Source organism: Microcaecilia unicolor, chromosome 4 (genome assembly GCF_901765095.1).
Source record: "Microcaecilia unicolor chromosome 4, aMicUni1.1, whole genome shotgun sequence".
Classification (NCBI taxonomy): domain Eukaryota; kingdom Metazoa; phylum Chordata; class Amphibia; order Gymnophiona; family Siphonopidae; genus Microcaecilia; species Microcaecilia unicolor.
In genome coordinates this window covers 263556980-263569009 of record NC_044034.1, presented here as the reverse complement: position 1 = coordinate 263569009, position 12030 = coordinate 263556980, and the positions used below count along the sequence as shown (strand labels likewise).

At 46.6% G+C, this 12030-nt stretch overlaps 1 protein-coding gene across 1 annotated transcript in view; it reads left to right on the top strand.

Moving 5' to 3' along the window:
- The window catches only part of SEPTIN10 (septin 10), a 188133-nt gene that overhangs the window by 139330 nt on the left and 36773 nt on the right, over positions 1 to 12030 (top strand). The window contains exon 7 of the mRNA XM_030201482.1: positions 8115 to 8283. Within this exon, the coding sequence (XP_030057342.1) occupies positions 8115 to 8283 (169 nt within the window). The remainder of the gene's footprint in view (positions 1 to 8114; positions 8284 to 12030) is intronic.

Below are 12030 nucleotides of genomic sequence, written 5' to 3'. Positions count from 1 at the left end.
TCGGCGCCCCCGGGGCGGGAGTCTCGCACTCTGGACTCGTTTGGGAGGAAGGCCTACCAATCCTCCATGCTCGTGACCCGCATCCAGTCATACCAGCTCTATATGAGCATCCACATGCGGAACAATGTGAAGCAACTGGCGGACCTGGTCGATAAGCTCCCGCCGGAGCAGTCCAGGCCTTATCAGGAGGTGGTCAGGCAGCTGAAGGCGTGCAGAAAGTTCCTGTCCAGGGGTATCTATGACACCTGTGACGTGGCATCTCGTGCTGCGGCCCAAGGTCTATACCTTGATGCGCAGGCTCTCATGGCTGCGTGCCTCTGACCTGGACAACCACACCCAGCAGAGACTGGCCGACGTCCCTTGCCGGGGGGATAACATTTTTGGTGAGAAGGTCGAGCAGCTGGTGGACCAACTGCATCAGCGGGAAACCGCCCTCGACAAGCTCTCCCACCGGGCGCCTTCAGCATCCACCTCAACAGGTGGACGTTTTTCCCGGGCCCGGCAGGCTGCACCCTATTCTTTTGCAAGGCGTAGGTACAACCAGCCGGCCCGAAGGCCTCGTCAGGCACAGGGACAGACCCAGCGCGCTCGTTCTCGTCAACAGCGTGCGCCTAAGCAGCCCCCTGCGCCTCCACAGCAAAAGCCGGGGACGGGCTTTTGACTGGATCCACGGGAACATAGCCGCCCTCAAAGTGTCCGTACCGGTGGGTTCTCCAAATAGTGCGGTGCGGATACGCCCTGAATTTGGCCTCCCTGCCACCAAATTGTCCTCCGGGAGCTCAATCCTTCAGCTCCCATCACAAGCAGGTACTTGCAGAGGAACTCTCCGCCCTTCTCAGCGCCAATGCGGTCGAGCCCGTACCACCCGGGCAGGAAGGGCAGGGATTCTATTCCAGGTACTTCCTTGTGGAAAAGAAAACAGGGGGGATGCGTCCCATCCTAGACCTGAGAGGCCTGAACAAATTCCTGGTCAAAGAAAAGTTCAGGATGCTTTCCTTGGGCACCCTTCTGCCAATGATTCAGAAAAACGATTGGCTATGTTCCCTGGATTTAAAGGACGCATATACTCACATCCCGATACTGCCAGCTCACAGACAGTATCTCAGATTCCGCCTGGGCGCATGGCACTTTCAGTATTGTGTGCTGCCCTTTGGGCTCGCCTCTGCCCCACGAGTGTTTACAAAGTGCCTCGTGGTGGTAGCGGCGTACCTTCGCAAGCTGGGAGTGCACGTGTTCCCATATCTCGACGATTGGCTGGTCAAGAACACCTCGGAGGCAGGAGCCCTCCGGTCCATGAAGTGCACTACTCAACTCCTGGAGCTGCTGGGGTTTGTGATAAATTACCCAAAGTCCCATCTCCAGCCAACTCAGTCTCTGGAATTCATAGGAGCTCTGCTGAATACCCAGACGGCTCAGGCCTTCCTTCCCGAAGCGAGGGCCAACAATCTCCTGTCCCTGGCTTCCCAGACCAGAGCGTCTCAGCAGGTCACAGCTCAGCAGATGTTGAGACTTCTGGGTCATATGGCCTCCACAGTTCATGTGACTCCCATGGCTCGTCTTCACATGAGATCTGCTCAATGGACCCTAGCTTCCCAGTGGTTTCAGGCCACTGGGAATCTAGAAGATGTCATCCGCCTCTCCACCAGTTGCCGCACTTCACTGCTCTGGTGGACCATCCGGACCAATTTGACCCTGGGACATCCATTCCAAATTCCGCAGCCCACGAAAGTGCTGACGATGGATGCATCTCGCCTGGGGTGGGGAGCTCATGTCGATGGGCTTCACACCCAGGGTCTGTGGTCCCTCCAGGAAAAGGATCTGCAGATCAACCTCCTGGAGCTCCGAGCGATCTGGAACGCACTGAAGGCTTTCAGAGATCGGCTGTCCTGCCAAATTATCCAAATTCGGACAGACAATCAGGTTGCAATGTATTACACCAACAAGCAGGGGGGCACCGGATCTCGCCCCTTGTGTCAGGAAGCCATGGGCATGTGGCGCTGGGCTTGCCAGTTCGGCATGCTCCTTCAAGTCACGTACCTGGCAGGTGTAAACAACAGTCTGGCCGACAGACTGAGCAGAGTCATGCAACCGCACGAGTGGTCGCTCCATTCCAGAGTGGTACGCAAGATCTTCCGAGAGTGGGGCACCCCCTCGGTGGACCTTTTCGCCTCTCAGACCAACCACAAGCTGCCTCTGTTCTGTTCCAGACTTCGGGCACACGGCAGACTGGCGTCGGATGCCTTTCTCCTCCATTGGGGGACCGGCCTCCTGTATGCTTATCCTCCCATACCTTTGGTGGGGAAGACCTTACTGAAGCTCAAGCAAGACCACGGCACCATGATTCTGATCGCGCCCTTTTGGCCCCGTCAGATCTGGTTCCCTCTCCTTCTGGAATTGTCCTCAGAAGAACCGTGGAGATTGGAGTGTTTTCCGACTCTCATCTCGCAGAACGACGGAGCATTGCTGCACCCCAACCTTCGGTCCCTGGCTCTCACAGCCTGGATGTTGAGGGCGTAGACTTCACTGCGTTGGGTCTGTCTGAGGGTGTCTCCCGTGTCTTGCTTGCCTCTAGGAAGGATTCCACTAAAAAGAGTTACTTTTTCAAGTGGAGGAGGTTTGTCGTTTGGTGTGAGAGCAAGGCCCTAGAACCTCGTTCTTGCCCTGCACAGAACCTGCTTGAATACCTTCTGCACTTATCGGAGTCTGGCCTCAAGACCAACTCAGTAAGGAATCACCTTAGTGCGATTAGTGCTTACCATTATCGTGTGGAAGGTAAAGCCATCTCTGCAGAGCCTTTAGTCGTTCGATTCATGAGAGGCTTGCTTTTGTCAAAGCCCCCTATCAAGCCTCCTACAGTGTCATGGGATCTCAACGTCGTCCTCACCCAGCTGATGAAACCTCCTTTTGAGCCACTGAATACCTGCCATCTGAAGTATTTGACCTGGAAGGTCATTTTCTTGGTGGCAGTTACTTCAGCTCGTAGGGTCAGTGAGCTTCAAGCCCTAGTAGCTCATGCTCCATATACCAAATTTCATCACAACAGAGTAGTGCTCCGCACCCACCCAAAGTTCCTGCCGAAGGTGGTGTCGGAGTTCCATCTTAACCAGTCAATTGTCTTGCCAACATTCTTCCCCAGGCCGCATACCCGCCCTGCTGAACGTCAGTTGCACACATTGGACTGCAAGAGAGCATTGGCCTTCTACTTGGAGCGGACACAGCCCCACAGACAGTCCGCCCAATTGTTTATTTCTTTCGACCCTAACAGGCTAGGGGTCGCTGTCGGGAAACGCACCATCTCTAATTGGCTAGCAGATTGCATTTCCTTCACTTACGCCCAGGCTGGGCTGGCTCTTGAGGGTCATGTCACGGCTCATAGTGTTAGAGCCATGGCAGCGTCAGTGGCCCACTTGAAGTCAGCCACTATTGAAGAGATTTGCAAGGCTGCGACGTGGTCATCTGTCCACACATTCACATCTCATTACTGCCTCCAGCAGGATACCCGACGCGACAGTCGGTTCGGGCAGTCGGTGCTGCAGAATCTGTTTGGGGTGTAAATCCAACTCCACCCTCCAGGACCCGCATTTATTCTGGTCAGGCTGCACTCTCAGTTAGTTGTTCTTCGTAGGTCAATTTCTGTTGTATCCTCGCCGTTGCGAGGTTCAATTGACCTGGGTTCTTGTTTTGAGTGAGCCTGAGAGCTAGGGATACCCCAGTTGTGAGAACAAGCAGCCTGCTTGTCCTCGGAGAAAGTGAATGATACATACCTGTAGCAGGTGTTCTCCGAGGACAGCAGGCTGATTGTTCTCACCTACCCTCCCTCCTCCCCTTTGGAGTTGCGTTTTCTTCATTTTTGCTAGTCATTCAACTGGCGGGAGCGGTCGCGCACGGGCGGGAAGACGGCCGCGCATGCGCGGTGGGCGTGCCCTGCGTGCCGACCGTCCCGCGAAGCTTTTCCGGTTGGTGGGGGCTGCCGCGGACGTCACCCAGTCGTGAGAACAATCAGCCTGCTGTCCTCGGAGAACACCTGCTACAGGTATGTATCATTCACTTTATTGCATTTGTATCCCACATTCCTCCACCTATTTGCAGGCTCAGTGTGGCTTACATAGATTTGTTAACATTGTCATTGCAGGATATCAGATACAATTAGTAATGTGTAGCGATTAGGAAGGGAAGAAAGAAGAAGGGAGAGAGTGGTTAGGGTAGTTATAGAAGGTAAGCGTTCATAATTGAGTGGATTGGTGAGGTGACTTAGTGAGGTTATAGGTTCTCATTGTAGGCCTTGTTGAAGAAGAATGTCTTTAGAGATTTTCAAAAGATAGTTGTTTCGTTGATTGCTTTGAGGTCTGTAGGTAATGCATTCCATAACTGCGTGCTCATGTAAGAGAAGGTAGTGGCATGCATCAGCTTGTATTTAAGTCCTTTGCAGCTGGGGTAGTGCAGGTTGAGAAATTTGCGGGATGATCTTGTGGCGTTTCTGGGAGGTAGGTGTACGAGGTTTAGCATGTAAGTTGGGGTGTCTGCGTGAATGATTTTGTGTACGATTGTGCAGATCTTGAACACAATGTGTTCCTTACGTGGGAGCTAGTGAAGTTTCTCTCTTAAGGGTTTTGCACTTTCATATTTAGTTTTTCCAAATATGAGTCTGGCGGCCGTATTCTGGGCAGTTTGGAGTTTTTTGATTGTCTGTTATTTCTCTTACCGGAATTGGCGATCGCCATCACGGTACTATGTAAGCCACATTGAGCCTGCAAATAGGTGGGAAAATGTGGGATACAAATGCAACAAATAAATAAATTTCACAAGGCCCAAATGTAGCATATTACAATAATCCAATCTACTCAAAATCAAAGGATTCCTTTTATAAAGCCGCGCTAGTGATTAGCAGTGCACCAAGTGCAACGAAGCCCATTCAGCTCCTATGGGCTGTATCACATTCAGCCCACAGTAATCACTGAGACTTATCTCTTTTAGCATCCTGTCCAGCTCCTCAGTATTTTTTCCATCTCCAGCAAGTGGATGGACATACTTTTCAGCCTCTGATTCTAAGTGATTTCCTCCTAGTTCAGTTAGTCAATGGTGGCTTGTCTGCAGAGTCATATCTGGAGGTCTTCAGATCCCTGTCTGTGGTGCCCTGCAAATTTTGTTCTTCCCTTACGTCACCTCTCCCCTGATTTCTGTGGAGATCTCCTTTCCAGCACAACAACCTTAAAAAAAAAAAAAAAAAGGAGAGGAGAAGGAAAGAGGTTTATTGAAGAGCATGGGACAGAGTATCAATCCTGATTCTATTCATCTGGAGTGAGATGTGTGGAGACTGTGAGCTTGGGGAGAGTAGTTGGCAGTGATAATTCCAACTAAAGTTTGGCTCAGAACCACTTGGAGGGCTGCAAGTTCTACTTGGTGCAGGGGAAGGATCCGGACTCACTGCTTGGGACTGCATGGTACAGTGCGTGTGACAGTCAGGATGAATGGCGACTCCCACAGAGGCAGTTAAACAGTGTTTTCGCTGTAGAATCTGCCGGCCAGCGTTGGGGCATTGCAGTGTGCATAAGCCAGGAATCTTGCAGAACATGGAGGAAACATCAGTGGCAGCATGTCTTCGGATTTGTGAGCCCATATGGGACAGGGAAAATACTGTACTTGAATGCAATTTGCCTTGGAAATGGATTTTAAAAAATTAGAAATTTTAGAAAAGCTGCTACTTACACACTTATATCCATGGCGCATGTGGTTTTCGAGGGAGTATGGTTTGGGCAGTTCTGAAAATTATGCATATATTTTATATTTAGCAAAGGCAGTAAATGTCTACTTCATAAAATCTAGATGTTGGCATTTACACCTACTCTGACACACTTAAGTGACAGCTAAATATTCATTTGGTCCTGGGTTTGGAGAAGTGATGGGGGAGAGGGGTGAATTAAAGCAAAAAAAAAAAAAAAAAAAAGAAATCTCAACACTGTGAAGGTGAACAATTTTGTAGCCCCATTGCTTTTGTGGCTCCTCTTAGATGTCCAGTTTTGTAAAATCTAGTTTGCATTTATTATAACAATTTGCTTGACTGCCATTGAACTGAGAGGGCCATCTAGGCAATTTACAATCTAAAATAACAAGATAAAGATGCTCATTCATAAAACAAACAGAAAACAGACAAAACCACAACCACTCACATAAGTTCCAGACTTGCTACCTACATGTTTTTTATTGTCTTGTTTATTGTATCACCCTTTGTGTGTATGATAGAGCAGTTTACAATGCTTAACAATAGAGTACATGACAAGAGAAGGGAAGAAAAATTAGCCAGGTGTCTGTAACCCATCCTGCCTCATTATGACACTTGCAAACTCACAACAATATAATATACCTACAGGTATGGTACCAGCATTTGCATGTTCAAACTGCTGAGCGGTGCTGCTCTATTGTTTACCAAGTTTTTTTTTTTTTTTTTTTTTTTATCGGGCAGTTCCCACCAGATGTGCTGTAAAATATATGTGTTTTTTGTCCAGCCTTAGAAGTGTTTTACAATAGATTCTACATTGCAAGCCTTTTTGTAAACTACTCTGCAAATTGTGACCATCCCAATTTGCATGTCCTTTTCCCTACCAGTTCAATCTGTGCAAAATCAGGCATCACATACAGATTCTGGCTCTTTGCATATTACTGTTTTCTGTCCAACATGATGTTTACATGTTGTTATGGGTATGAATTTCATATTGTATCTTATGTCATATATTGTATTATTTACATTTGAACTTTTAATAATGAAGACTAACGCACATGCACAAATTATAGTAATTACTTTACATATGGACACTGATAAAATAAGGATCTGATCAGATTATTGGAGGAAGGAAATGTTTTGGGACATTTTAGCATAACTAAAAATACTAGTTCAAAACTAATATTTAAGCAGGCAGGAGAGGCTCATGGTAGTACTCTGCGGGCTGTCCATGCATATTCAGTGGCACTTAACCGGGCAGTGCCTCTGAATATTCCCAGAGACTGCAGATGTGCGGTATAGGCAGAGACTGCATGTTCCAGGGGCAGAGTTGGGGAGGAGCTTGGAGTTATGTGGGTGCCAACAATATTCATTGCCTGTGCTCGCATACCTCCTGGGCAACTAGGACCGCATAAGTAGCAGTCCTAACTTTGCCCGATTTAGCTGTGTGGGTGTTGGTACTATCAGACGCTCATATAACTTCCAGGTACCGGCCTGAAGCTGTCTGTGCCTCTTCTCCTACCCGTCCGAAGAATAGCACCCCTCAGGTAGTCCCCCCACCACTAGTAGTTCCCCCCAGGCCTACCAGTTCAGTCTGTGGTGGTCAAGTCATCTTTAGGGCAGGAGTGATGCCCGGTCACTCCTGCCTTGGCTGACTCCATGCTCTATTGGTGGTTTCATGCTAGTGTGGTAGTATTGCAAGACTGCCATTAGAGGTCGCAGCAGTCATTTTCACTATGGGACCAGCAGGAGTGGGGCAGGAGTGACTGGGCATCACTCTAGCCCCAAAGATCACTTGACCACCAGGGACTGGAACAGTAGGTCTGGGGGGTCTTCTTAGGGTTGAGGGGCTACTAGGAGGGCTTGTTCAGGGGGGAGGGGGAAGAAGGAGAGGAGGAAAAAAGGATGGTAGTCCATCCTTTTATGCGGGTCCCAGTTGATATTCAGCCAGGACCTGCATAAAATATCTTATGCAGGTCCCGAATGAATATTGATCAAGACCCACATAAGTCCCAGTGGCAAAACAGTCTGGTCAGCCCCGTATATTCAGAGCCTTTGGCTGTACACGACCTGGCATTGAATATCGGAGCCTAATTCTGCCAGTGGCGGTCAGCACATAAAACACTCACCGCTGCCTCCTGGATATTGACTGAATTGCTCTCTTCTGCTCATTGGGCAAGCAGTACTGGCAAATGTATCTTCCCAGATCACCATTTTGGAGCATAGGGCTAAATGATGTCTATTGGAGGTAATAGGCAGACATGCACAAAAGTAAAACATCACGATCAGAAAAGACTAAAGAAAAATATTTGTTCTTCTATAACTTCTTAACATTGCAATGCTTTTTGTTATTTTACTTTAACTAACCAGTGAATCAATGTTAATACTTATTTGATAGTGGAAAACGAAAACCACTGTGACTTTGTAAAGCTTCGAGAGATGCTTATTTGCATAAACATGGAAGACCTGAGGGAGCAGACTCATGCAAGACACTATGAGCTGTATAGACGCTGCAAACTGGAAGAGATGGGTTTCAGAGACAATGGCCCCAGTGACAAACTAGTCAGGTATGAATTTATTGAATTTGAACTTGGATATTTCTATTTATTTATTCATATTTGTATCCCACAATTATCCAAAAACGAGTTTCAGTTCAATGTGGCTTACATTTAACAGTTGTTAGAGATTACATTGGTTCAATTACATTTACAAGGTTATATGCTGTGTTTTACAGTGGTTGGCAAGATAACTATTAGTGCATATGGAATACTCATTGGGTTTCTTGAGAAAATATGTCTTAGTTATTTTCTTAAATGGAAAGATGGGTTACATTTAGAGGTTGCGTTGTGTATTGTTCCAGAATGATTAGTGCATATTTTACTCCTAGAATTTCCTGAAGAGGTAGGTCTTTAGGTCTTTTCTGAACTGGAGGTAGTTTGTGATGCTTCTTATGACTATGGGAATTGAGTTCCACCATTTTGGGCCCAGGGAGCTAAATCCCACCATGTAGGTGGACTTGTATAGTATGTTTTTGCAGTTGGGCAAATGAAGTAGTAGGTAACCTCTTGTTCCTGGGTTTGCATTTCTTGGTGATAGTTTGATCATGTTTAACATGTAGTCTGGTGACATGCCAAACAGTATTTTGAAGATGATTATACTAGTTTTGAAAAATAGTCTGGCCTTGATCAGAAACCAATGTAGCATTATGAGTAGTGGAGCTGGTGTATCATATTTTGACTTTTTGAATATCAATCTCGCTGCTGTGTTTTGGACGGTCTGCAACGATCGTAGTAGGTTTTCTTTGCAGCCTACGTATGCTGCATTACAGTAGTCTAGTTGGGACAATATCAGCGTCTGTACTATAAGATGGAATGACTGGGGAAAAAGTTTCTGTTTCTTCTCAGTTTCCATAGTGTTGTGAAGCTTTTTGATGTGATTGCAGCAACTTGGTCTTCAAGGGTCAGATGTTTGTCAAGAATGATTCCTAGTATTTTTATTTGTGTTTCGATTGTATAAGATTGTTGATCTTTTATGAGGTTTTGGTAAGTTGTGGGATTGTGCTGGCTGGATAGAACCAGGATTTTGGTTTTGTCTCAGTTCCAGTGGCGTTCCTAGGGGGGCTGACACCCGGGGCGGATCGCCGATGCGCCCCACCCCCCCGGGTGCAGCAACCCCCCCCCCCCCCCCCCCCGGGGGGGGGGGGTGCCGCGCGCCTGCCAGCTCTTTGTTTTCATGCTCCCTCTGCCCCGGAACAGGAAGTAACCTGTTCCGGGGCAGAGGGAGCATGAAAATGAAGAGCTGACAGGCGCGCGGCACCCCCCCCCAGCGGCGTGCACCCGGGGCGGACCGCCCCCCCCTTGGTACGCCACTGCTCAGTTCAGTTTAAGTTTGACAGTTGTGGCCCAGTTTTCCATGAAGTCGAGTCCTTTTTTGGCCTTATCCAGTATCTCTGTGGTGCTGTTATTGAAAGGTATGTAGATGTTTGCAAGTTGATGACCTCTTCATGAACCTTGTTATAGAAGATATGGAGGCATTCAGTTAGCTGTTTTCATGGGTTTTTTTCCTTATTTGATGTAAATATCTTTTAATTGTATTTGATCCCTTTCCCCCTTGTTTACTAAGCCACACTAATGCCAACACAGCCTATTCACTTTGAATGGGCTGTGTCGGCATTGCCGTGTGGCTTAGTAAACAGGGGGGTGTATATTTGAGGACTTGAGCATTTTCTGTTTAGATGTTTGCTTAATGGATGGATTTCCAGTTGCTAGAATTCATTTTATGTAATGTTGAAACAGCTGTTTATATCCCAATAATTAAAAAGTAACGAAAGGAGTGGCCTTAGTGGTTAGGGTGGTGGACTTTGGTCCTGGGGAACTGAGGAACTGAGTTCGATTCCCACTTCAGGCACAGGCAGCTCCTTGTGACTCTGGGCAAGTCACTTAACCCTCCATTGCCCCATGTAAGCCGCATTGAGCCTGCCATGAGTGGGAAAGCACAGGGTACAAATGTAACAAAAATTAAATTAAATATTACTTTCACAGTAACTTAACATTTTACTTTCATTAAATATATTGCTTTTTCCTTGCAGTAACTAGTAACTTTAATATATTATTTTTACGATTAACTTGTCCAATGCTGCATATAAAATATAGATAGCAGCTGTTTATCACTTCTATCAATATACGTTTATGCTCTGCCCCAAATCCCACTCAGTTTAAACTGTATAAGCTGTGGCTTATAGAAACACTAGTAAAAAAGGCCCGTTTCTGACTGAAATGAAACGGGCGCTAGCAAGGTAATGACCTTCTGCTATTAATGTTTTGTAAAGGATTTGAATATCAGAGGTGGGGGCAGAGTGTGCAAACTCTGAGGCTGCATCAGTCTATTGCTCTGAGAGACAGAGTTGTTTTTCAGCCTTAGCTTCTTTGTTTTTCCTGGCTGTGGTCCTCTCCCTTCCGTTTGCTTCAGCGGGGGGGGGGGGGGGGGTTCTATCACTCATCCTGCCTCAGTGAGTGAGTCGTTGGGGGGGGGGTGGCTTGGTGGGCTAGCTGCTTTGTTTCTCCTCGCTGTCCTCCTCTCCCTTCCCTTTGCGTCAGCTGTTTTTTTTTTGTTTTGTTTTTTTCGATCAGTCAGCCTGCCTCATGCGATTGGTTGAGTGCCGCCCTCGACGTCATCACGTTGTGACGCGAAGGCGGGGCACACAGTAATGGTCAAAAACGGATATCTCTGGCGCCTCACACTTCCGGTTGAGGCTTCGTTTAGAACGTTGGGGTTGCGAATTATGTCCGGGTGTGGCTGAGGGCGGGTCTATGAGTGAGAGTAAATGTTGCTGACAGCCTAGCCTTCAGTGTTTCCCTCCCACAGAGTCAGCTTCAGAATGTTGCAGGTGAGAATTATTTATATGAGATGGGGGGGGGGGGGGAGTCATCAACATGGGCTACCAATAAAATGAGTTATTTTACTATTAATCTGAGTTATTAGTTACTATGTCTCATTGCATAAAATGGCACCTATGCTAAAAAGCAGGTGCTTGTGTTAAAAGAACTTGTCTTAATGGTAGCCCATGTTGATAACTTCCCCTACTAATACAGCTAGTGTTAACTGTTACCTGAGCCATAAAATTCAAAGCCAGCAGTTGTGCCGTCGGTAAATCGCGTATCTGTTTTTGATTATCAGCCTCCAATGAAGTTTGAAAATGAGTGCTTAATACTTGAATCTGTTTAGTGAATGATCTTTAGTTTGCTAAATACAGTAGGTTTAGATGGCTGCAATTGCCATAAATCTACCCACGTTATTTGGGCAAGTGAAGAAAATCATTCTTATGTTGCAAAAATCCCTATTAATAGAATTTGGTCTTCTGTTTCAGTGTTGCTTTCCAAGTGTTGCTAAGCAGATTCAGCAGATTCAATGTGATTAAAATTCTTAAAGTGTACTTACAGTTATTGAGTGCATTCCTAAGCCACCTCCAGGGTTCTTGGTACTTACTGCTGCTGAACATGCATTCCACTGCCTGTATCAAAAGAGGTATCACACTAAGCCTTGGCTATCCTTTTTTACAAAAACTTGTAAAAGAGTTTGTGCTTAGATATTTTAACATTGCCCTGTTCAGTTCTTTTTATTCCCTTCTCCATGATAATTTTATAGAGCATTTTCTGCATGTAAACATGTTTTGCTTATAGGAAGGGTTGTTGTAAAAAATTTTAAGCACACAGAAAAGAAGAATTACATGGTTCATAGGGGCTTATATATTTAGCAGTCACTGTTAAATGTAAAATGCTTTATCCAGCTGTAGAAAATCTATCTAACCACAGCAG